The sequence below is a fragment of the Paroedura picta genome, chromosome 16 (assembly GCF_049243985.1).
Source record: "Paroedura picta isolate Pp20150507F chromosome 16, Ppicta_v3.0, whole genome shotgun sequence".
Lineage (NCBI taxonomy): Eukaryota > Metazoa > Chordata > Lepidosauria > Squamata > Gekkonidae > Paroedura > Paroedura picta.
Window position 1 is genome coordinate 20,379,691 of NC_135384.1, and position 22,605 is coordinate 20,402,295.

Sequence of the window (22,605 nt, forward strand, 5' to 3'; positions counted from 1 at the left end):
TCCCATTACTGCGGGTCCTCTCCTCTGCTGCCAACAGGAACATTTTTCTGCCCTCCTCTAAGTCAGTTGTCCCCAACCTTTGTCTCACTGGGGACCGGTCAACGCTTGACAATTTTACTGAGGCCCAGGGGGGGTTGGCCTTTTGCCGAGGGACGTCACCACCACCACCTGAGCCCCTGATCCACTTGCTTTCCCGCCAGCGCCCCTGACTTCCCGCTGCCCACTGGGGGCGCTGCCAGCAGCTACGCAGTGCCACACTGAGGGGGAGCCCCAGCCATGGCGGCTGCCGGAGAGAACCAAAGGTGAGCCGGTGGCATAGTGGCAGGGCAGCCACTGAGGCAGCTGCCGGGGAGGGGGACAAGGAGCCGCAGCCCGGTACCAACTGATCCACGGACCGGGACTGGTCCCCGGAACAGGGGTTGAGGACCACTGCTCTAAGTGACAACTTTCAGATAGTTAAAGACAGCAACCATATCCCCTCTCAACCTCCTCGTCTCCAGACAAAACAGTCTTCTTCCATTCCTTCTGGATTCCTTTGTTTCTTCACCATTAACTTTTCAGGAAGGCACAATTAGTGCAGTCAACTAGTTTTTTTAAAAAAAAACTCCTAATGCATGTTAATTTGCATTTTAACAAAGTTTCAGTTTTGGAAGCACTTCAAATCAATATAAGTGTTTGTTAATTCATCTGAATTAATTGAATTAATTACTGAATTAATTCAATTAATTTTTAAATTATTTGAGTTTGTCATCCCAAAGAAATGCCACCTACCTCTTACTTAGCTAGAGACATAAAATGTCTGATCAGTTTTGTAAACATATTGAGGTCTCCTTGAACAGGTGCTGCCTCCTGAGAACTCTTTCTGGATGCTGCTGTCATTTGTGTCTAATCTCCAAATAGCTTCCTGATTGCCTTTGATACTCACAGAAGGGTAATTGCCTAAGTGTGGAGGTATCAGCCAGGAAAGGACCTGCAGTCCTTTGAGAACTCAGCAGGCAGGCAGAACAGTAGGGTGACCTCCTCTAGGAAAGCAGTTCAGCTGTAGAGCTAAGAGGAATGATGGGAAAGTGGGAAAGACCTTGGACAGTCTGCTGCTTGAGCTACCCTAGACCAGTGTTTCGTGAAACCCTAGGGTTTCTTGATGGCCCTAGAAAGGTTTCCTGAATGGGTGGGAGTTAATGTTTTATATATATATATATATTTAACATTTGTTAAACATTTATTATGTAATGTGTCCCATATATGGTCATGTTGATCTACCCACCCCTCCCAAAACAGCCAGTGATGGGCCTGGAGCGGGTGGAAGGGAAAGGGTCCCAGGTGGGCATGTACTCAGCTATGCTTCCTACCATATCCTGAATGATCACACCACTTCTGGGGTTTCTCAGAACATGTGCTTCAGGCCCAGGGGGGGTTTCTCAATGGTAAAATGTTGCTTCAGGGGTTTCTCAATGGTAAAATGTTGAGAAAGGCTGTCCTTGATTCTCCAGAAAGAACCTTGGGCGGGGTGCTGCTGGTGCCTCCAGGTGGTAATGTCCATAGTACCTCCCATAGCACAGCAGAGACATAGCCCGAGCCAAGGTGGCAGGGTGTGAAACCAGTGACCGTGACTCCAGTCATCCTTGATGGGCTGTTGTTAAGCTGTTAAACTGCTAAACTGTTAAACTGTGCCTATGTGCTCATTAGTGGCATCAAGTGGTCACTGGTGAGGTTGCAGTGGAAAAACCCCAAGCACATGCTCTGGGGAGTCTGTTGCTTAAGATGGGTTCCTGCCCACTTCCTGTTTCTTCAGGAAGAGAAAGAGAAGCTTAATGTACTTTGCTGAAGCAATGTGCAGCCACCATAAGGCTCAGCTCTCTCCATCTGTTGATGTGTGGGACACAGTCCTGCCTGCAGTTTAGCCATAGAGACTTGCAGTGTGTTGTTTTTGTAACTACTCTTTAAGCTTTTGTACTCTTCTTCCGTAAGGAGACTGAAGCAGATGAATATGATATATATTTATAGATCATCTTTCCAGTAAAGATTACTGTCTTTTAAACCTCAAAGCGCTGTGTGTGCCTCATCCACAAATGTAACTAATAGCTGTATATTTTCAAACACTCTGTTACTCTGCAGCACTATTTGTCTGGAAGGGCTCAGGACCAAACCAAGTCCCAACAATTATGCACTCAGTTAAGCATTATAAAACAAGACTTTTTAGCCTGGCCTTGCTGTGACAAATGACAAGAAGTCACATGAATTAGTTACAGCTGCATTTTTAATTAGTCTGCTCTTTGATTAATGCAATTTCAGTTGATTAACTGTGTATTTGTCAATTCAGTCTGCATATTAATAAAACAAGCTGTGGTGATGGGGTTGCTAACAGACCTGGAGAAAGCTGTCCTATCCCTTTACTTCATCCCCCTGTCGCAAGCCCTGTGAAAGGGTCATTCAACCCCCAAAGGCATCCCAAACCCCAGGATGGGAACCACTGATCTAAATGGCCTTACCCCAGATGTTCCCGTTCCCTAGTTGTGGTCCTGAAGGTTGCCACCTGGCAGTTCTTCCCTGATTAGGGTAGCTCACCGGGCATCGATTACAGCCTGTGCTTTTTCCATTGTAGGTCCCAGAGGAGGTGAGGAGGGCATGTCCTCTGCATCTGTCAAGTTAGGGTTGCCATTCTCTAGGTTTGGCCTGGAGATATGCTATCACAACCGATCTCCAGACATTAGAGATGAGTTCCCTTGGAGAAAATGGTCACTTGGGAAGGTGGACTCTAGGGCATCAAAGCCCGCTGAAGACAGTCCCTTCCCCTTGCCTCCCCAAACCCCACCCTCCTTAGGCTCCACCCATGAAAGCCCCCAACCAAGAGCTGGCTTCCCTAGTCTCTAACTTGCCACCTCAAGGGCTCTATTTCAGGGGTGGGGGAATAATGCTTTAAATAAAATGTTTGCTTTATTGTTTTTTTAAATCAAAGTACATTAAAGTAACCTGCAAGATGTGCGAACTGCCAGGAGAAACAGGATGATTGGGGGGAGGGTTGGATGATTGGGGGGGGGGACTGGATGATGGGGGGGTTGGTGGGCTGAGGTGAGCAAGTGTGGGCTTGCAGGGGTGCGGGTGGGATGCGGGTTCAGTAGAGTGCCTGGCAGAGCTTGGAGCCTGCCAGTCAGGAGACAGAGTCAGCTGGGAAGCCTCCAGGGTTGTGCAGTGAGGCAGTAGCAGCTCCTTCCAGGAGGGGGAAGGGAGGCAGGGATGACATTAGCTGAGAGATGGAATTGATGGCTGCTTGTTTTCATTTGGATATAATCCTGCTCCCTTTGTGCCAGCAAAGAGGATTATTTCACACCAGTAAGCATTAAAAAGGGATGGCTGCTGAAGACAGGCTAGGAAAAGACCCTGGGGTGGGAACATTTGTGTTTGTATTGGTCGCTGCACGGGAGGCCCGGGAAATTCTGGGTCAAACTGGAGAGTCATTTTTGCCTTTTCAGGTCAAGCTTTATGCATAATTCCATATCTCGGAAGCTGTGCAGCTGGTCCTTTTTAAACATGCTGCTTTGGGAGGAAGCAATCCCAAGTCAAAAAGCAGCAGGGTGAATGTGTGCTTAACACTTTCCCTGCCCCCAAACCTCTCCTGCCCCTCTTTCCCTGTAGTCATCAGCATATAAACACATATGAAGCCCCAAGGAAGAGGGTTAGCTACTGGATAGGGAAGGTGGGGAAAATATGGGCTCAGATTAACCTCTGGTGTTCAGTTTTCGGCAGCACAACTGAAGAAAGATGTAGAGAAACTGGAGTGTGACCAGAGGAGGGCTACAAAGATGGTGAGGGGTTTGGAGACCGAGATGTATGAGGAAAGGTTGGGGGAGCTTGTCAGTTTAGCCTGGAGAGAAGGCGACTGAGAGGGGATCTGAGAACCATCTCCAAATACTTGAAGGGTTGTCATAGAGAAGATGGAGCAGATAAATACTTACTTTTCACTTTTAGGATTACATTACAGTAACTGGATTTCTCATGTGTTTCTTCAGAGGATTTAAAAAAAGATTTTGGTGGAAGCTGTCTTCAGAAAGTAGTGCCAGAGGTGGGTCTTGCCTGGACCCTGGGAGCTGAGGGTTGCCCTTGCTTCTTTTTTGCGCAGTCCCTCTTGCCTCTTTAAGTAGCAGTTTGATCTGCTAGTAGAGAAAGCTGATAAGGATGCTATATTTAATGACAGCTGCACATGTCAAAACCATCATTGTTTGTGGCAGGAAAATAGGCATTCTCTGCTGCAGGCTAAGCTGGTATCAAAAACATAGGAGTAGAACAGGTTTGTTGCTAGTTAGTTGGCAACAGCAAGCAAAACTGCCCTCTTTGGACTGCGGTTACTAGTTAATAATAGGGATCGACATAAACCAGTTCACAGCTTTAAAATAGTCATGAATTTGGCTGGTTCATTCCCTTGGAACCTTGGTTTGGAGAAGGCACCTCCCCCCAAACATTTCTCAGACCTTTGGTCCGGTTGGGTTCAGGGTTCGGGCCATTTAAACCTAGCAGCTGACCAGGGTGGTCTGCCTGTCAACGGTTAGATTTAAATGGCTCTGAGCCAGTTGAACCGCTTGATTCATCCCCCCCTTTTTTTTCCAAGGGGGGGGGGAGCAAAACTGGCTGCTAATGTCTACCAGCCATTTTGGCTTCGTAATGGGCCTGAGTGCCTCTTGGCTGTCAGGCCGAAAAGGCTACAGGCAACTTCATGACACTGGATTGCTTCCCTCTCTTTGGAAGGGGGCGGGGAGTGTTCAGCCTGCAGAGAACACTTGCAGCCCTTTTGGCCTGAGAGTGGGGCCTGCAAACCAGCTGCAAATCATTTCAGCCCCCTCCCTGTTTCACTTCCCCCTGCTTCTAAGCAGGCAGAAGTGCAATGGACTATCCTGAATCAGACTGGCTCCTTTTGAGGGGGTTGGGTCATCTGGGTTCAGGTGTTCAGTTCAGGAACACTCCGTGCCTGAATTTTCCGGTTCATGCCCATCCCTAATTAATAAGGCAAAAGCACTCAGCATCCTTTTAATGGTTGTCTCTCATGTCTCCAGGAGTATCAGGGACAGATTCCATAGCTGAGCTTGCGCTCAGAGTGAACCGTGGTCAAATGCAGCGAGCAACGTGGAAACTTCAGCTGGTTCCTGGATCTGCAGGCTAGCGCACAGAATCAGCCAAAGCTTTGACATTTAATAATTTGCATTCTGAATCTGGTGGCAGATGCTGGCTGATTAATTGATTAATTTTGCAGCACAGAAGATTATAGCCCCATGTTTCCTTTTTTTTGAGGCTGTTCTGTTTCTGATCTTTTCCTCTATTTTTTAAAAGAAGATATGCTTTTGTTTTAACAGAGGGAAGATTACTTCTTTAACTTATAGAGGAAATCCCTGTGGGTTGCCCTCCTGTGCCTGGGTTGCCCAGTGCTTGCAGGGCCAGTGCCCTGCCCCTTTAAGGGAGGCTGAGCAGAACTTCTATGCATTAAGCCAGGGGTAGTCAAACTGCGGCCCTCCAGATGTCCATGGACTACAATTCCCAGGAGCCCCCTGCCAGCGAATGCTGGCAGGGGGCTCCTGGGAATTGTAGTCCATGGACATCTGGAGGGCCGCAGTTTGACTACCCCTGCATTAAGCTTTCATTTTGGCATCCCCAGCTTCACAGGGTAACTGGGAAGTGATCTTATTGCCTGAAGATCAGTAATAATAGTGAGAGATCTCTAGGCCCCACCTGGAGACAGACTTGTGACCACTACTTATGACCATATCTCAACTGAGTGGTCCCTTCAAGGCCACCACGGATGAAAGAAAGGCAGTCCGCTTGCTACTGGGGGCTTGTATTTGATTTTTCTTTCATTAGAAAATAGGGAGAAAGGGGGTATTAAATAAGGATAGGCACCAATCCAGTTAATGAGCCCAAATCTGGCACAAACATGAACCGGTAACAAATAATATATAAGGGAAACAAAAACCCAATCTGAAAAAACAGGTTAGGGATAAAACTGTAGGGAACCACAAGGTTGGGGATAAAACTGTATATAGAAAAATATAAAAAAATTATTATTAGAGCTCAAAATGTTTAAAGACTATCAAAGAATATCTTATCTACTGGGCGCACATAAAACATCTCAGTACGTATACCTCTGATGCCAAGAAGTTCAGACCTAACACCTTTCAATCATACTGATCTTCCTCAGAGGTACGGATGCACACACGGGTGTACATAAAACAGTTTTCAACTTTCAACAGAGGGCTAAATACTTTTTAAATCTGTTACGGTTGGTTCTGGTCCTGCAGTATATTTGTATTGGTTGTTATATGCCAGGCAGAATTCTCAGCCAGCAAATATTTCTTATTCCTCCCCTGGGGTGGTTATTTATCCACAGAGTTTTTCATCCAAGTCAGATGACTGATGCTGTTAAATTACCCTTTTTAAAATCACCCCTTTTAAAAACATGTGTAGGGGTTTTCTTTTGCATACCATATTAGATCGAAGCAAACGATTCTGCATTTGAGAGAGCTTTCCTCAAGTGGGAGAGTGCTTCATCCATTGTACTAGGAGCTCATTGGTAGGCTGTGGTCAGCAGCAATGACACCTGACCGACACATGGGAATCGTAGTTCATGGGCTGTCCATTCAGCCATTGGTGTAAGACAGCTCAGGGAAGGAGATTAATTATACTTGTATACTTATATTAATTATACTTGTATGCCACCGCTCCCAAGGACTGGCTAGCGGTGTTTCACATAAAACATCATATATATATATACACTACACTTTTAAAACAATATATAATTTTCCCAAAATAACAATAAAATCCCCTTAAAGTTGTATCCTTACATTAGTACTCCCACAATAACAATAACAGCTAAGCGAGAAACAAAAGATGGCAATGATACCCCCATCGCTCATGACTAGTCAAGCAAAATAACCGATTTCCTTTATATACCCACCCTCCAAGATTCAGGGAGTCCAAAAGAGGAATGTGTTAGCATCTTACTTTCTGTACCATGGCTGTTGCTACTCTGGCAAAGGGGCACATGCTTGTCCCAGCCCAGCAGGATGAAATTAAACACCTTGCCAGTTTCACTGTGCTTCCTGGATGCTGCCCCTGGCATGTGTTTCTCCAAAACATTCATGGTTTCACTGAGGTAGGAAAAACTTCATTCGTTTCACCACTGCTTTGGGGAGGGGAGGAAGGATCATAAGTCAGGCAGGTACCACAGGCAGCCTCCCCCCCCCCTTGCCCAAAGGACCATCTTCCTGTCAGGAATCAGGCAGAAGTCAGCAGGTAGAGTCTGTGATAAAGGAACTTCCAAGATCTCAGGCAGAGCGAAGATCCAAATGAAAGGCTTTATTGAACAGAACAGTACAAAAGCTAACACTCACCGAGACTCGTTGAACAAACATCTTGGCAGTAACAAAGATACAATGGACATTTGGGCATACTTATAGGGGGGGGGCAAGCATGGTAGGGGGTATGAGGGTTCAGGATGGTGTGAAAGGTACATTTGCAAAAATTACAAAATTCCCAGCAGAGCCAGATGGCCCAGCTTTGATCTGAAACAATACATCTGTGGAGTCTCCAGTGAGACTAACAAAGTCATAAGAAAGCGGAAGAGATAAGAGAGCCCCGCTGAGGGCAGCTTTGGTATGCAGAATCTGCCAGGGACCAGCACAGGGATTTATGTCTTTATGACAGTTGGCCTGGAGGAGGCCGGGAGAATGAAGCGGAAATGGGGGCATGAATCGGGACTCGTGACACTTCCCTTGTACAGGGAGTCAAGGGCAGAGTCTGCACTTACTTTGTTTATTCCATTGTCAATCCTGTTGAATTCAGATCGATTTGAACTCGGGTTTTCCTCTTCCCCCCTCCCTCCCCATTGAAACAGAAAAGCACATAGTTAGGGTAGTTCAGAAGGGGGGGGAGCCAAGCCTCTTTCTTTTTTTTCTTGAAGGGGGGGAGCCAAGCAGGGAGCCTCTTTCTTTTATTTAGGGTGGGGGTGGGGGGAGATGATCAAAGAAGGCAGAGAAGGGAGAAAAAATCCAAGACTGACAGAAGTTGAGAGAAATTAGGGGATTCTTCTTTGTCACATGGCCACCTTTGGCCAATCAGGGTGTCTCTACCACGGAGGTTCAAAGCAGCCTGCTTTCTCTAATCCGAATCTTGAAATATTGAGCATTAAAAGCACTCTAAGATATCCCACAATAAAGGTAGGGTCACTCCGGATCAATCCCTCTTGCAGCAGAAGGAAAATTTAAATCGCCCAAAATCAAAATGGAAATCGCATTCTGTGTAGATGGCAGGGACTAAATCGACCTGGGATTGGAATAAAAGCTCTGTGCAGTTTACACCTAGGAAACATGCTGATCCCCACTGAAGAAGGCTTATATTTGTATGTGTTATTCTTTTTTTTTTAATTGTTGCACTGTTGCCTGGATATGTTCCCATTGTGATGCCAGTTTACTTCCCTTTAATTAACTAATTGGTTAAAAGGTAGTTGCTGGATCAACTATAATGTCTTCTTAATTGAATGACAGCCGTGATCCTGAATGCTTAGACAGAAAAGCACTTCCCCAGGTTCGGAGCCAAAAGCAAATCCTGAGGGAAAGCAGAGACACTATAAATAAGCAGAGCCATCTCATTCCTGCCTCCCTATAAACTCCCCCCCCCTCGCTTTCAAGCATCATATTTTCAAGTCCAGGTGGTGTCAGGGAAACAGTATAGAGCAGCGGTTCTCAACCTGGGGGTCGATCAACCCTTTTAGGGGGGTCACTGAGGCCGTGGTGGAGGCCTTGGCAATCCAAAGGGGAAGGTTGAGTTTACCTGCTTCTGCGGAGGCGGCATCCTCAGCAGAGGGAAGGGGTGCTGACGCAGGTGCTGATGCTGCACCTGCATGCGGGTGTTGGCTGGTATGCCACTGGCACCCCTCCGCACCACGGCGCTGGCCACCTTGGCCTTTCATGATCGCCAGCATGCTGGAGCCCACAATCCTATGACAGCTTTTGGGTCACCACCACCACCACCGCGGCAGGGGTCGCGGTGATGGGAAGGTTGAGAACAGCTGGTATAGAGGCAGCCAGTGAGGTGTTGTGATTACGAGTATTGGGTTCATATTGCAGGTTTGGCTCAAGCTATGGAAGCTCACTAGGTGCCCTAAGGCCAATCACACATTCTCAGCCTAACATACTGCCCAGGGTTGTTGTGAGGAAAAAATGGGGAAGGCGAGAATGATGAAAGCCACGTTGAGTCCCCATTGGGAAGAAAGGCAGGGGAGGAATGAATGAATGAATGAATGAATGAATGAATGAATTCTATGAGTGGCCATGCTGGATCAGACTAATGGTCAGGAAGTGAGCCAGAAAATCCCACAAGAGTACCTTCTGGCAAGACCCTTGGATGGCTTGTCAACTTTTGTCAGTCAGAGGTATTTTGCCACATTCAGCTATTATAGATAGTAGCAGGGACAGAGCTGCCTTGCATACCCCCCCCCCCCTTTAAAGCCTGAGCCGGTGGACATCTTCAAATCTCTTAACAGTGAGTCCCACTGGTCAATTATTTGTTATGCAGAAGAAGAGTTGGTTTTTATACCCTGCTTTTTCTCTGTGGTTTACAATTGCCTTCCCTTCCTCTCCTTACAACAGGCACCTTGTGAGGCAGGTGAGGCTGAGAGAGCTCTGAGAGAACTATGACTGGCCCAAGGTCAACCAGTAGGCCTCATGTGTCTCAGAGTGGCTTACAATCACCTTTCCTTCCTTTCCCCACAACAAGCACCTTGTGAGGTAGGTGGGGCTGAGGGAGCTCTGGGACTGTTTCCGCACTTGGGATATTGTTCCACTTTGCATTATTAAAGGGTCAAGTTTTTTGTCAGTTTCCACACTGCAGACCAAAATTGTCCCCTCAGCTGTCCCACATCCTCAGAAATCAGTTTTCATTTTTTAAAGCAGGGTCTAATTCAGGGCTGCCAAATGCAGGAATGCAAGCCACTGGGTTTTTCCCTGCACCCACCATTTTGAGTTGTTTGGGAACCCTCTTTCCTCATCGCTGTCCTCCCTCCCTCCATTGTGATCCCATTACAGCGCTGATTCTAAGTTTTAAAAATCAGACTTACCATCTTGCACAGCAGTGTTGAGATGTTATAACATTATAACAGGTTTTTTGGGGGAAGCGGGGAGGTGATCAACAGAATCGTGGGATTAAGGGACACAATGAAAACAATGGTACAAGCAGGCAGCATTTAGCAAAACACAGATTTTTGGAAAAGGAGAAGGGAGCAGAACATGATGGGACTCAGCGCAGAAGACATGTCACAAATTTCAGCATGGAAAATAAGGAGAGGAAAGCCCAGATGCATGAAGGCTAGAGCATCCAAGGGAAATCCAAAGTGAGGCTAGAACAAGGTATGTCTCCTAATGCGGAAACAGTCCGAGAGAACCATGATAGGCCCCAAGATCACCCAGAAGGCCTCTAATCTCTAAATTAGAGTTTGCTGCTCTTAACCACTACCCCCTGCTGGCTTCACTTCCTGTATCTGTCTTTGCTCACCTGCCAACCAGTTTTTTAGGCTGACTCCTTTTTGTATAATGGGAAGGCAATTGCAAGTTTCAATCTTGGCTGGTTAGCAAACTCTTGCATAGCTCATAAGAATGTAATAAAAGCCCTGCTGGATCAGACCAGTGGTCCCAACATTATGTCTCCTACAGTGGCCAACCAGATCTTTTAATGCTTTTTCTCTTCCCCTACTTCCAAATCTTCCCATGCTGCTTCTCTTCTCCTAGGTCTTTGTGAAAGCCCACTTTGACTATGACCCAGCAACTGACAATCTTATTCCATGCAAAGAGGCTGGACTGAAGTTCATTGCTGGAGACCTTCTTCAGATCGTCAACCAGGATGACCCCAACTGGTGGCAGGTATGACCCTCTGGGAGTCGCTTACTTTTATGAAGCGGGCTAGCATTGCTGGCCAGCTTTTCTTCCGGGAGGAAGGAGGAGGAGGGGGAGGAACCTGGGGGCAGCGCAGACCCACCATTGGCCCTCTGTCAGCCAACGGTCATTCCCTCCTATTGGAGGTCCATGTTATGGAGAACCAATCAGGTAGGGGATGCATTGTCCTTGTGCACCATGTGTTTTATTGTTCAGAGATTTCTTCCCCACAGTATTTTTCTTTGTTTCACTCCTACAATGTCTGTTTCTTCCTTTGTTATATTGACTCAGTTATAGGGAAGCTTCAGGAAGCCCTTTGAGCCTGCCCATTAATATGTCCACATGGTAGGCAACAGTAATCCGGAAGTCATTGCAGAAGACTCTGCTTTGGACTCATCTGGAGAAGTCTGTTGAAGATGGGAGGGCTGAGTCAAAGGCCCTGAGTACAAGGGGAAGGGTCAATGGTAGAGCCTCTCCAGTCAAAAGGGCCATGTGGTCCTCCAGATGTTCACGGACTACAATTCCCATGAGCCCCTGCCAGCAAACGCTGGCAGGGGCTCATGGGAATTGTAGTCCGTGAACATCTGGAGGACCACAGGTTGACTACCCCCGCAGTAGGTGATGCAGAGTACCTCAGCCTGAGACCCTGGAGATCTGCTTCCAGTCTGAGCAGACAATATTGTCCATTATTGACCAACAGTTTGATTCAGTATAAGGCAGTTTCAAGTATCTTCAAGTATAAGGAGGAGCTTGAGGGGAGAGGGGCCCTTGGTGAACAACTGCCCATGCTGTTGATCAGTACCATGATGAAGCCAGCGCAGTTGCCACCAGTCTGTGCCAGATGCATCCTTTGTTTGTCTGAGCCAGAGGCAGAGGAAGTTGTATTGGCGATGACACAGGGCAGCAGCGTGACTCCAGAGGAGAGTTTTTGTTTAGAATCAATAGACATTGCATTGTGCTGCCCCTAGGATGCTGCCCCTTTAAGGATCACACTGCAGAGGACAGAGTGGACGCTGGGGAAAAAGAAGAGAAGAACAGATTCATTTCAAAGAAGTGGCTTGTCAACCATGATTGTAAGCCTGTTCTGGCCTTTCCACAGCTACGTTGTGTGACAAAGACGTGAGGGATTTCCCCCCCTCAATCCCTCTGGGGTCTGTAATGCTCCTGTACTAGAATGCAGCTTTCAGCCATCCAGGGCTCACTGGAAGGAATCTAAAGGATTTACTTGTGTTTCACTGAGGGCATGGCAGGAGTCGCTGATGCAACAGGGAGGGGAGGTTTTAATATTTTGGTCCCTTCTATATTCCTCCCAAACATCCAAAACTGAGATCACTGTATACTCATCTCGTGAGCAAATGGAATCTGTGGACAGGAGAGAAGGGAAAGAAAACCAGATTCCAGTGACACCTGGGAGATCCACAAATTTTCTGGGTGTAAACTGCACAGAGCTTTTATTCCAATCCCAGGTCGATTCAGTCCCTGCTGTCTACACAGATTGCGATTTCCATTTTGATTTTGGCCGATTTAAATTTTCTTTCTGCAGCAAGAAGGATTGATCCAGAGTGACCCTACCTTTATTGTGTGATATTTTAGAGTGCTTTTAATGCTCAATATTTCAAGATTCGGATTGAGAAAGCAGGCTGTTTTGAAGCTGGGCTCTCCTCCGTGGTAGAGAACCTCTGATTGGTCAAAACTGCTCATGTGACAAGCTTGCTTTAAAGGAGAAGCCCCTAATCTCTCAACTTCTGTCGGTCTTGGATTTTTTTCTCCCTTCTCTGCCTTCTTCGATCCTCTCCCCTCACAAGATGTCAGTTGTGCTGACTTGCTGGGCTTCATTTTTGTTAATAATTTGTGGCTGAATATGGTCAAAAGGCAGCTAAGAAGTTTGTAAGAATTTCAGTATTCAAAAAGTTGTGGAGTTGTATGGAGAAAGCCTCTTGTGCCTGGCCCCAGGTCTCTGCCTCCAGATGCTCACAGGACCTCTTATCTCTGCAGGCCTGCCATGTGGAGGGCGGAAGCGCGGGACTCATCCCCAGCCAGCTGCTGGAGGAGAAGCGCAAGGCTTTTGTGAAGCGTGATCTCGAGGTCACGCCATCATCAGGTAACAGGTGCAACCCCCCTCCCCCCAAGCACGGGTCAGTCACAGAATTAATGTGCCATAGAGACTTAAAGCAGTGTGGCAGGCTCTGTGTCACAAGTAGGGTTGGGAAATACCTGCAGATTCATGGGTGAAGCCTAGGAAGGGAGGGGTTTGGGCAGGGTGAGGTTTGGGGAGAGGAAGGTCCTCTGCAAGAGACAATGCCACCCCCCAAGCAGCTATTTTCTCCTGGGGAACCGATCTCTATTGTCCAGAGATCAACTGTTATAGGAGGAAATCTTCAGGCCCCACCTGGATGGTGGCAACCTTAGCTTCATCATGTTTGAGTGTGCAAGATCTATAGTGTGCATGATTCAAGAAAATATGAAAAATATCCTACAGGGGGCATCAGAGTGTATTTAGCATAGAAGAGGCATTTGCTGATATTTCTCAAATAGCCTCCTCCGGCATCTTGATTGGCTTATTGTCCAGAGCATCCATTTTCTCTGCAGGGGCTGATTAGAGAATCAGTCTGGAGATCCATTGTAATATTGGGAGATCTCCAGGGGCTATCTGGAGTTGGCAGCTCTAGTCACAAGCTAGAGTTGCTCAACCTAAGTAGAAGGATTGATAAACTGAAGATCCTTCCATCTTGCCCCACTCAAGGATTCCCCAGGCCTTGATTGGCTCCTTGTTTAGCTTACCAATCTTTAAACCACTCCGGTGGAGCGGATTAAATAAAAGGGTAAGGGCTGTGGGGGAGGAGTTAGGGCAGGCCCTGTCCAGGATAAAAACTCAGAGGGGCCAATCAGGAGCCGCGAAGTGGCTCCTGATTGGCCCCTCCAAGTGTCAATCCAGGACCCAGCAGCCAATGGGGAGCTGCGCAAAGCGAAGGGGAGCCAATGGGGAGACGCCCTGCGAAGCCTTCCCCGGGGACGGGGGCCTAGCGCCCATTTTATTTCGGCATTAAATGGGCTTTATTTCTAGTTCTATAATACTTGAGATATGCAAACCTCAGGCAGGCCGATCTCCGTTCAGCCTCAAGAAGGGAGAAGTCCTTCTGGATCACAGCAAAATCCCTGCCCAGAATTCAGCAACGGCTTGGTGTTTCCCTCCTCCTGCAGCTCACAAACTGCTGTTCCTCCACCTGACTTCTGGCCGCCCAGGTTGGTCGCCATTACAGCTATGGGCAGTGTGGGCACGTCTGCCCAAGCTGCATGCATGCAAAGTGCATGGCACTCCAAAATATATGGAAGTGTGGGTACAAAGGTTTTAATAAGCAAAAAGTTTTCATACTGTAAACACGTTAATTAAAGACCAGTTTTCCTGCCCACTTCTATGGGTGTGGAAAGGGGACTGGGGGATAGTGCTCAGGCTGACTTTTCTCTAGTCAGTGGGCAGCACTCCATGCAGGACTTGAAGGTAACAGCCTTCCCCAGTCTTTGGTGTTCAGCGGCGTGCATGAAACGATGGACAATTCATTTAGCTGTCTTTCTGGTAGCTGTTGTTAGACCTTTTTTATTCCTGAACAAATCTTGCTGGATCCTAGAATGGGGAAGCCGTGAAATGTGAACCCACCACTCCAGAAGGAGATGATTTCTTCGATTTTGCACCTCAGGACCTCTGCTAGAGACTGTAGTTCTGGACAATACTTGTAGCTCCTCCCCCAGAACTCACTGGATTCATACTCAAGAGTGTAGGCAAAGGGGATCTTCCCTTTCTTTCCATCTCACGTTCTCCCAGTGCCTGCCCATGCATAGGAAAGTTTCCCATTATACACAGCTGCCTTAGTCTCTCCTGAGATTTTTTGTGTTTCTTTCTCCTCCTGGCAGGTGCCTTGTGCGGAAGCCTCAGTGGGAAGAAGAAGAAGAGGATGATGTATCTGACCACAAAAAATGCAGGCAAGGGCTCTTGTGCATCATACATTCACCTGATTATTCTGTGGATATGAGCTCAGTCATTCTCATGTTGCATTCAACGCATGTACCAATGAATGTGTGATTTAAACTCTAGATTTATGCAGCTTCTTGTCCCTGGTCTCAAGTCCAAAGTGAAGGTATGCAGGATGTGAATGCATTCACTGTAATGTGTGAACTGATCCAGTCACTGCTATTCCCTGTGGAACCCTGTGGTTGTAGGGGAACTAGAGATTAGAGATCTGTAGAAAGAATTCTTAGCACCTGTGCCAAGCACTTCCTGGAATTCTTTGGAGTGTGGAGTGGAAACCCTTGATCTGGTCAAATCATAGAAGAAAGATGGCTGTCTCCAAACTCCTCACCTTTTTCGTTGCCCTCCTATGGATGCACTCTTTTGTCTACATCCTTTTTCAACTGCGGTTCCCAAAACTGAACACAGTAAGGTCTAACCAGAGCAGAGTAAAGCAGTACCACCCCCTTCTGGACACTATCCTTTTTTTTTGATACAGCCCCAAATCCCACTTCCCTTTTTAGCGACCAAGTCACACCGCTGACTCATGTTTAGAAGGTGATCAACAGTGCACATCTTTTAGTGTGTTGTCAACTGAGAGAAAGGGAACCAGGATCCACCTTTTGGTAAGCAATCAGTACAAACAGGACTGACGGGCAAAAAGCTGTTCTTTATCAGCTCTCTGCCTCAGGAATCTCTCATGCACCCCCATGTGGCCAGATTTATGTTTAGCCCTGCCTGGTTTCTGGATGACTATTTTATTTTTTAATAAAAATCATTCTTTCCGATGACAGACATGGCTCTGTGGAGACTCATTCCAAAGACTAATGCTCCATGATCATAAAGATGAAATTATTCCCATTTCTCCAGATACACTTTTGCTTGCAGAAATTCATATCCTGCTACATTTTTGTCCATAATCCTTGTCATCACTCCTAGATTTAGGAATTGGAGGTAAAGGAAGGAAGAAGATCCTTAGTTTGACAAGATGATACTATGTTTTCTTAAAAATTCATTGGTAGGATTTTTCAAAAACAATTTCTAAAAGCATGTTTTAAAAGTCAGTAAATGAACATTTTTTTTCATATTTTGAAAGTCAATTGCAAATTAAAAATTAGCTTAGGCTTTAATGAAACTTGGAAATTAAGATCCAGCACAAGATCACTGCCGTCATCTCACAGGGCTTTTGTCCGTGCTGGTCCCATGATCTCCATCATAGCCTCTTTGGATCTTTTTTCACCAGAAGAAAAGCTGATTGGATCCAATTGCTGCAAGGAAAGATTTGGGGAAATAGGTGTGTTTAGCCTGGAGAAAACTTAACAGATGATGTGTACTGTAAATTTTTATTTATGTCCCATCCTTCTTCAAGGGCTCAGGGCAGGTAACAACAGAAGTATTACAAGAGAAATAATACAGACAGTAAAATAAACAATAATTAGTATTACAATCCTAAAATTAAGTTTATATCCAGTTTTAAAATTCAATTTATTCTAAAACACTGCCTCCTTCACTTGTGTGAGAGAGGCCTGTGAAACACTGGGGGTGATCAGAGGGGCTCTTTAAAAGCTTTCAAGCAGAATTTGGACAGCCACCAATCAGGAATGTTGCGGCACTGGATTTTTTGCATGGACCAGGGGGCTTACAAGGCATCTTCTAAATCAGGGGTAGTCAACCTGTGGTCCTCTAAATGTCCATGGACTACATGAGCAAATGCTCATGGGAATTGTAGTCCATGGACATCTGGAGGACCACAGGTTGACTACCCCTGTTCTAAAGGACTCAGTGACCATGGCTCTTCTGCCTTACATTGATTTTTGTCTCTTCTCCTCTAGAGTTTGACCGCCATGAACTCTTGATCTATGAGGAGGTGGCCCGCATGCCTCCCTTCCGCAGGAAAACGTTGGTGCTCATTGGTGCCCAGGGGGTTGGCCGTCGCAGTCTTAAGAACAAGCTGATCATGTCTGACCCATCTCAGTATGGAACCACCATCCCGTGTAAGTCTTGACTCCGTTTCAGTGGGGTGAGGAAGTCAATCTTAGCTCTGAAATTCATCACCAACTTAAAGACAGCAGTCATGTCCCCTCTCAGCCTCCTCTTCTCCTCGCTGAACATCCCAAGGCCCTCAGCCTTTCCTCATTGGGCTAATACTCCAATTCTCAAATAAATAGCACAGTGATTAATATTAATGCCATAATGAGATAGACCTTCCTATTAGCCCTCATCAAGCCTAAGGAGCCTTCCTCCAAAACTGGCTATTCCTCCAACGGACAAACTACTTCATCTGAAGGAAGACTCCATAGAACGGAGGAAGGCTTTTCACAAGCCAAAAATAAGGCAAAAGGGTGTGTATGTGTGTGTTTGTGATGCCCAATAGAGCCGTCAGTTCCTTGTATATCACATATGATTCAAAATGGAATTCCATACTCTTGTTTCTCTTCAGATCGCATAAATCTTTTGCTTTTACAAAATGGAATTCCACAGGCATGTAAAGTCAAATCAAATATTAATTTATTCTTCTAGTAGTCAATTCTCATTTGAACACAATCAGAATGGGTTCCCGGGTTACTCGATTCCCCGTTTTCCCTGTCTTCTTCAGTGATTGTGAGACTACAAGATATGTAAAGGTATCCCCTGTGCAAGTACCGAGTCATGTCTGACCCTTGGGATGACGCCCTCCAGCGTTTTCTTGGTAGACTCAATAAGGGGTGGTTTGCCAGTGCCTTTCCCAGTCATTACCGTTTATCCCCCAGCAAGCTGGGTACTCATTTTACCGACCTCGGAAGGATGGAAGGCTGAGTCGACCTTGAGCCAGCTGCTGGGATCGAACTCCCAGCGTCATGGGCAGAGCTTTCAGACTGCATGTCTGCTGCCTTACCACTCTGCGCCACAAGAGGCTCATGAGACTACAAGATACAAGTACATAAATTAAAGTTCATTTCTAAGGTCCTTAACATATATGTAATCCAGTATATAAACCAGCATTTACCATCTCGACGTATCTTCCTACACCTGGTATAATTAAATCTCCTCTAACTTTGGAGATTACCGTATTTGCCGGTGTATAAGACGATGGGCCACTATGGGCAGCTATGTCTATCCCAACTGAAGTGCACCCGGCGTATAAGACGACCCCCCCACTGGGAGGCATGTTTTTCAGGGGGGGGGAAGTAGTCTTATACGCCAGCAAATACTGTACTTTGAGTGGGAGGGTTCGTCTTGGTAAGAACTCCAGAATTTGATGAGCTGAGAGCCAAGGTGATAACTGACACACTGCAACTTGAAAATATTGGAAGGTACGTTGAAATGGTAAATGCTGGTTTATATACTGGGTTACATATCTGTTACATATGTTACATAACCACTACACCACCCTGGCTCTGAGACTCTGAGAAGCATTGACTTCTCCATTCCACTGGGCAGAACTAGCAAACCCACATTCTACATCCTGAAGGGGTGGAGAAACTTTGGTCCAAAGCAGAATCCAAACTCAAAAGCCACATGAACGTATTTTATTGTGACCAACCACAACTAACACAAAACTGCTCTTGTTCTCTTTCTCCCATGGAAGGTTTCAAATCCTCTGTGTGTGGCATTTTAAACACCTGATTGGTTCATCAGTCCTGTGGGTTCATGGGCCTATTGTTGGAAACTTATTTATAGTGTGCTGACCCCTGAGCGACTGGGGCCACAATCTGAGGGCGCCACACCATGGCTGGTAGAACAAGGTGCTGCACAGACTGAGATTTAGCATTGCACCACTAGCCGTTTCCAGCATCATTCTGTGCATTCCGGTCCTGCACAACTGCCCCCGGCCGGTCAGTGCGGTGGAGCAGCTGGTCTGCCTCAGCTGGCTATGAAAACAGCTGGCAGAAATTCTCTTCGATGTTAGAGGAGAGCCACAAATTTATCTGACTGACTATTGCCGCCAGTTGGGGACCGATCCATTTCAGATGGATGCAACTCACATGATTCGCTGGTTTCCTTGCAGACACTTCCCGAAGGCCCAAGGAACACGAGCAGACAGGGCAGGTGTATTGCTTCGTGACTAGGAATGAGATGGAGGTTGACATCAAAGGAGGTCGCTACCTGGAACATGGCGAGTACGAGGGGAACCTCTATGGGACCAAGATTGACTCCATCCATGAAGTCATCGAGTCAGGCAAAATGTGCATTCTGGATGTCAACCCACAAGTAAGTCACCCTTCTTACCCCTTCTGAAAGTTTGGGATGGAGGGGGAAGGTCATGGAGAAGGTTTCTGAGATCTCATGCAGCCGGAGGATGGGTCCCTGCCGGGCAGCTAAGTCTTCTCTCAGTATGATTCAATTGGATTCTGTCATCATTACTACTTCTATGCCTGGAATTATAATTACTATATTTACATGAAAGGAAGAGGTCCCTGAATGTAAGACCACCCCTTACACTTGGATAGGGTATCTCTTGGGGAATCCATGGATGGTGGATGGAATGTAAATTTAACAAATGCACAGAGAGAGACTCTGAAATGAACTATCCTACCATGTAACCTTGACATAATGTTACATGGTACCATGCACGGCCTTAGGACGTGGCAAAAGCCCACTGGCTGAGATGGATTTGAGGGGGGATCCAGACGCAATTATGGCGGATGGGCTGATCTCTGACTGTTAGCCCAGATAACAGAAGAGGTTCCTAAGAACATGAGAAGAGCCCTGCTGGATTGGGCCATTTGCCCATCTAGTCCAGCCACCTTTCTTATACAGCCACCAACAGTTTCCCTGGATGGCCAATGCTAGAACAGAGGCCGAGGCCTTCCTCTGATGTCGTCTCCTGACAGTGGGATTCAGAGGATGACTGCCTCTGAACATGGAGGTTTCCTTTAGTCACCACGGCTAATAGCCACTGATAGACCTCTTCTCCATGTACCGTGTATTTTAAAGCTGTCTATGCCAGTGGCCATCACTACATCCTCCGCTGACAAATTCCACATTTTTATTACTCACTGTGTAAAGAAAGACAGTGCCTCTGAGGGCCGTTGCTAACAAGTAGGGCTGTTCAGGGATACCTGGAGATTGGGGGTGGGGGGTGGGAGTCAGGATGGTGGGGCTTGGAGAAGGGAGGGGCTTCAACAGGGTGAAATGCCAGAGAGACCATCTTCCAAAGCAGCCATTCAATTGAGGAGAATTGATATTTATCACTTGGAGATAAGCTGTAATCTCAGAACTGCAGCCACCCCCTGGAGGTTGGCAACCCTACTAATGGTCCCTCGTCATGGGCTTCCGTGTGACATCTGATCAGCCACTGCTGGGAATGGGATGCTGGCCTGTGTGGACCATGGGTCTGATCCAATGTGGCTACTTAACGTCATTTCACTGAAAGAGAAAAAGTTTTATTACAAGAGTAAAAAAAGAAGGCAAATTTTTCCAAGTTTCCAAACTTGGCCTTAGAAAACAACAGCCAACTCCCCCTTCCATTTCCCTTGCTCCCACTTTTTGATGTGGGAGCATCTCTGGGGGGGGGGCAGGAGAAGTGCAATAGACATTCCATCCCCCCCCCCATCCCTGAGTGGCAGAGTGGGGAGGGGAAGATGAGGGTCTGTTAATGACAGGGGAAAAGAAGATGGGGACGGGGTGCCAGCACCAGACCCAGGGAGGAAAGGCAAGCCACGGCACAGGGCAGGTCAAGGCAGGGTTGGGGGGCCTTCTGGCCTTGGCCTCCTCAGTGAGACAGGGAAGGAGCCAGGCTGCCTCCTCTGTTCTCCTCCCTCCCTGCAATCCCCCCCCCCCAATAACTGAACATCAGAGCCAGGAGGGCAACAAGCCTCCACCCCCCACACCTTACTGAGCTCATTCCTCCCTTCTTCTTTGCTTCCTTCGCCTCCTTTCCAGCCCCATAGCTACCGATGGGTAGAGGGAGGGAAGGAGAGAGAGCACAGGTGTTTAAAGGCTAGCTGGAGGGGGGAGAACCTGCTCTGGGTGGCCGAAGGGGGAGCCTGCTGGCATTTGCCTTCATCTTCCTCCCCCCTTCCCTGCCATCATTAGAAGAAGACTATACCTGAAGTGCACTTTCAGCCCTTTGCCCACCAGGACTCAGACTCCCCCATCCCCAAATCTCCAGGTACTTCCCAACCCTAAAAGGGCAGTGCCAGGTGCAGGCAGCTGAAAGGCTGGTGAAGGTCCTTCCTTCCTTCCTTCCTTCCTTCCTTCCTTCCTTCCTTCCTTCCTTCCTTCCTTCCTTCCTTCCCTCCCTCTCTTTCCCACCTGGATGTTCCTTCCTCCCTCCCTCCCTCCCTCCCTCTCTTTCCCACCTGGAGGTTGGCAACCCCACCTCAGCCATGATGTTCCCACATAGATTTCCTGTGAGAATCAGATCCTCGGATCCATTTTTTTATATTCTTGGGGGAGTAAAGTGATGAACTACCATTCAGTCTTGCACTAATACTTAGTGCCCAGCAAGTGAAAGCATGAGCCGCAAGGGAGTGGCGGGCTATAAATCTAATAATAATAATAATAATAATAATAATAATAATAATAATAATAATAATAATAATAATAATAATAATAATAATAATAATAATAATGAAGCAATGGAAACTCATTCAGGGCTAAGCCAGAGAACTGCCATTTGACTCAAAACCATGCCTGTTTTTGTTATTGGTTTATTTATTTTGCTCTTCTTTTATTGCTTGTTTTATTTTCTGTCTATGTAATTTAAATACCTTAGAGGTCTTAGGTGAGAATTGTCACAGTAGAGGGTTAGGATAAGGAATCTCTGCTCTGCCCAATCGCTATCGCAATGCTTTTTTGATGATGACCTTGAAGGGTGATTGTGTCTCTCTTGCTAACTGAAGGAAGATATCCTGGAATCTTTGCACCTAGATGGTGCAAAGGGGATTGTGGGTTAAAATGGGGCAGTGGTCACCTAATGTTAGTCTTAGCAAGAATCTCAGGAAGTAAGCAACGTTGTATTTTACAATAAATATTTTTTTTGCAAATGGAGTTTTCTTATTGAAAGCAATTGAATGAACCTTCACACACTGCCTACAGTTCCTAGTGCATTCCTGGCACAATGCCATATCACTGATAATTTCGTATTCTTCCCTCTTCTCCTCTGGAATGCTTGACCAGGCTGTGAAGGTTTTGAGGACAGCTGAGTTCGTCCCCTACGTGGTGTTCATCGAAGCACCAGATTTTGATACACTCCGGGCCATGAACAAAGCAGCCCTGGAGAGCGGCGTGGCAACCAAGCAACTGACGGTGAGATTTTTCATCTACCAGCAGACCACTGGGTGGACATGTCCAAAAACCCCTCTCGGCACCATTTTTAACCTTGACTCAATGCAAAATGGCTGCCTGGTTTGAGCTGCCCTGAGGTCTAACATAGATCCATCCCTTTCATGCTAATCTCATATTGTCACTGCTTCATAAATGTCCACCTCAACCATGACCCAGGGAGAGTGAAATAAGAATAAACTGTTTTCTGACCCAGTTGGGAACTTAGGCTTTACGCTTCTCAGAAACTGCAGGATTTCTGAAGGTGTGGGCCATTGCAACTGGCACAGCAGCTGGGGAATGGTTTGGGCAAATTGAGGCAGTCAGGTTGGGATGAATGGAGCTTCTCAACTTCTTCCTGGCCACTCTCATCGGTAACCACATCCTTGGAGTGGACAGGAACTGGTTTCCCATTAGGCACTGTAGCAGCCCTAGCTTGGCAGACTG

At 46.8% G+C, this 22,605-nt stretch overlaps 1 protein-coding gene across 6 annotated transcripts in view; it reads left to right on the forward strand.

Moving 5' to 3' along the window:
- The window catches only part of MPP2 (MAGUK p55 scaffold protein 2), a 95,299-nt gene that overhangs the window by 63,168 nt on the left and 9,526 nt on the right, over nt 1-22,605 (forward strand). For all 6 annotated transcript variants that reach the window (XM_077313051.1, XM_077313053.1, XM_077313050.1 and 3 more), the window contains 6 exons: nt 10,764-10,895; nt 12,903-13,008; nt 14,817-14,885; nt 16,743-16,904; nt 18,899-19,101; nt 22,015-22,143. In XM_077313051.1, the coding sequence (XP_077169166.1) occupies nt 10,764-10,895; nt 12,903-13,008; nt 14,817-14,885; nt 16,743-16,904; nt 18,899-19,101; nt 22,015-22,143 (801 nt within the window). The remainder of the gene's footprint in view (nt 1-10,763; nt 10,896-12,902; nt 13,009-14,816; nt 14,886-16,742; nt 16,905-18,898; nt 19,102-22,014; nt 22,144-22,605) is intronic.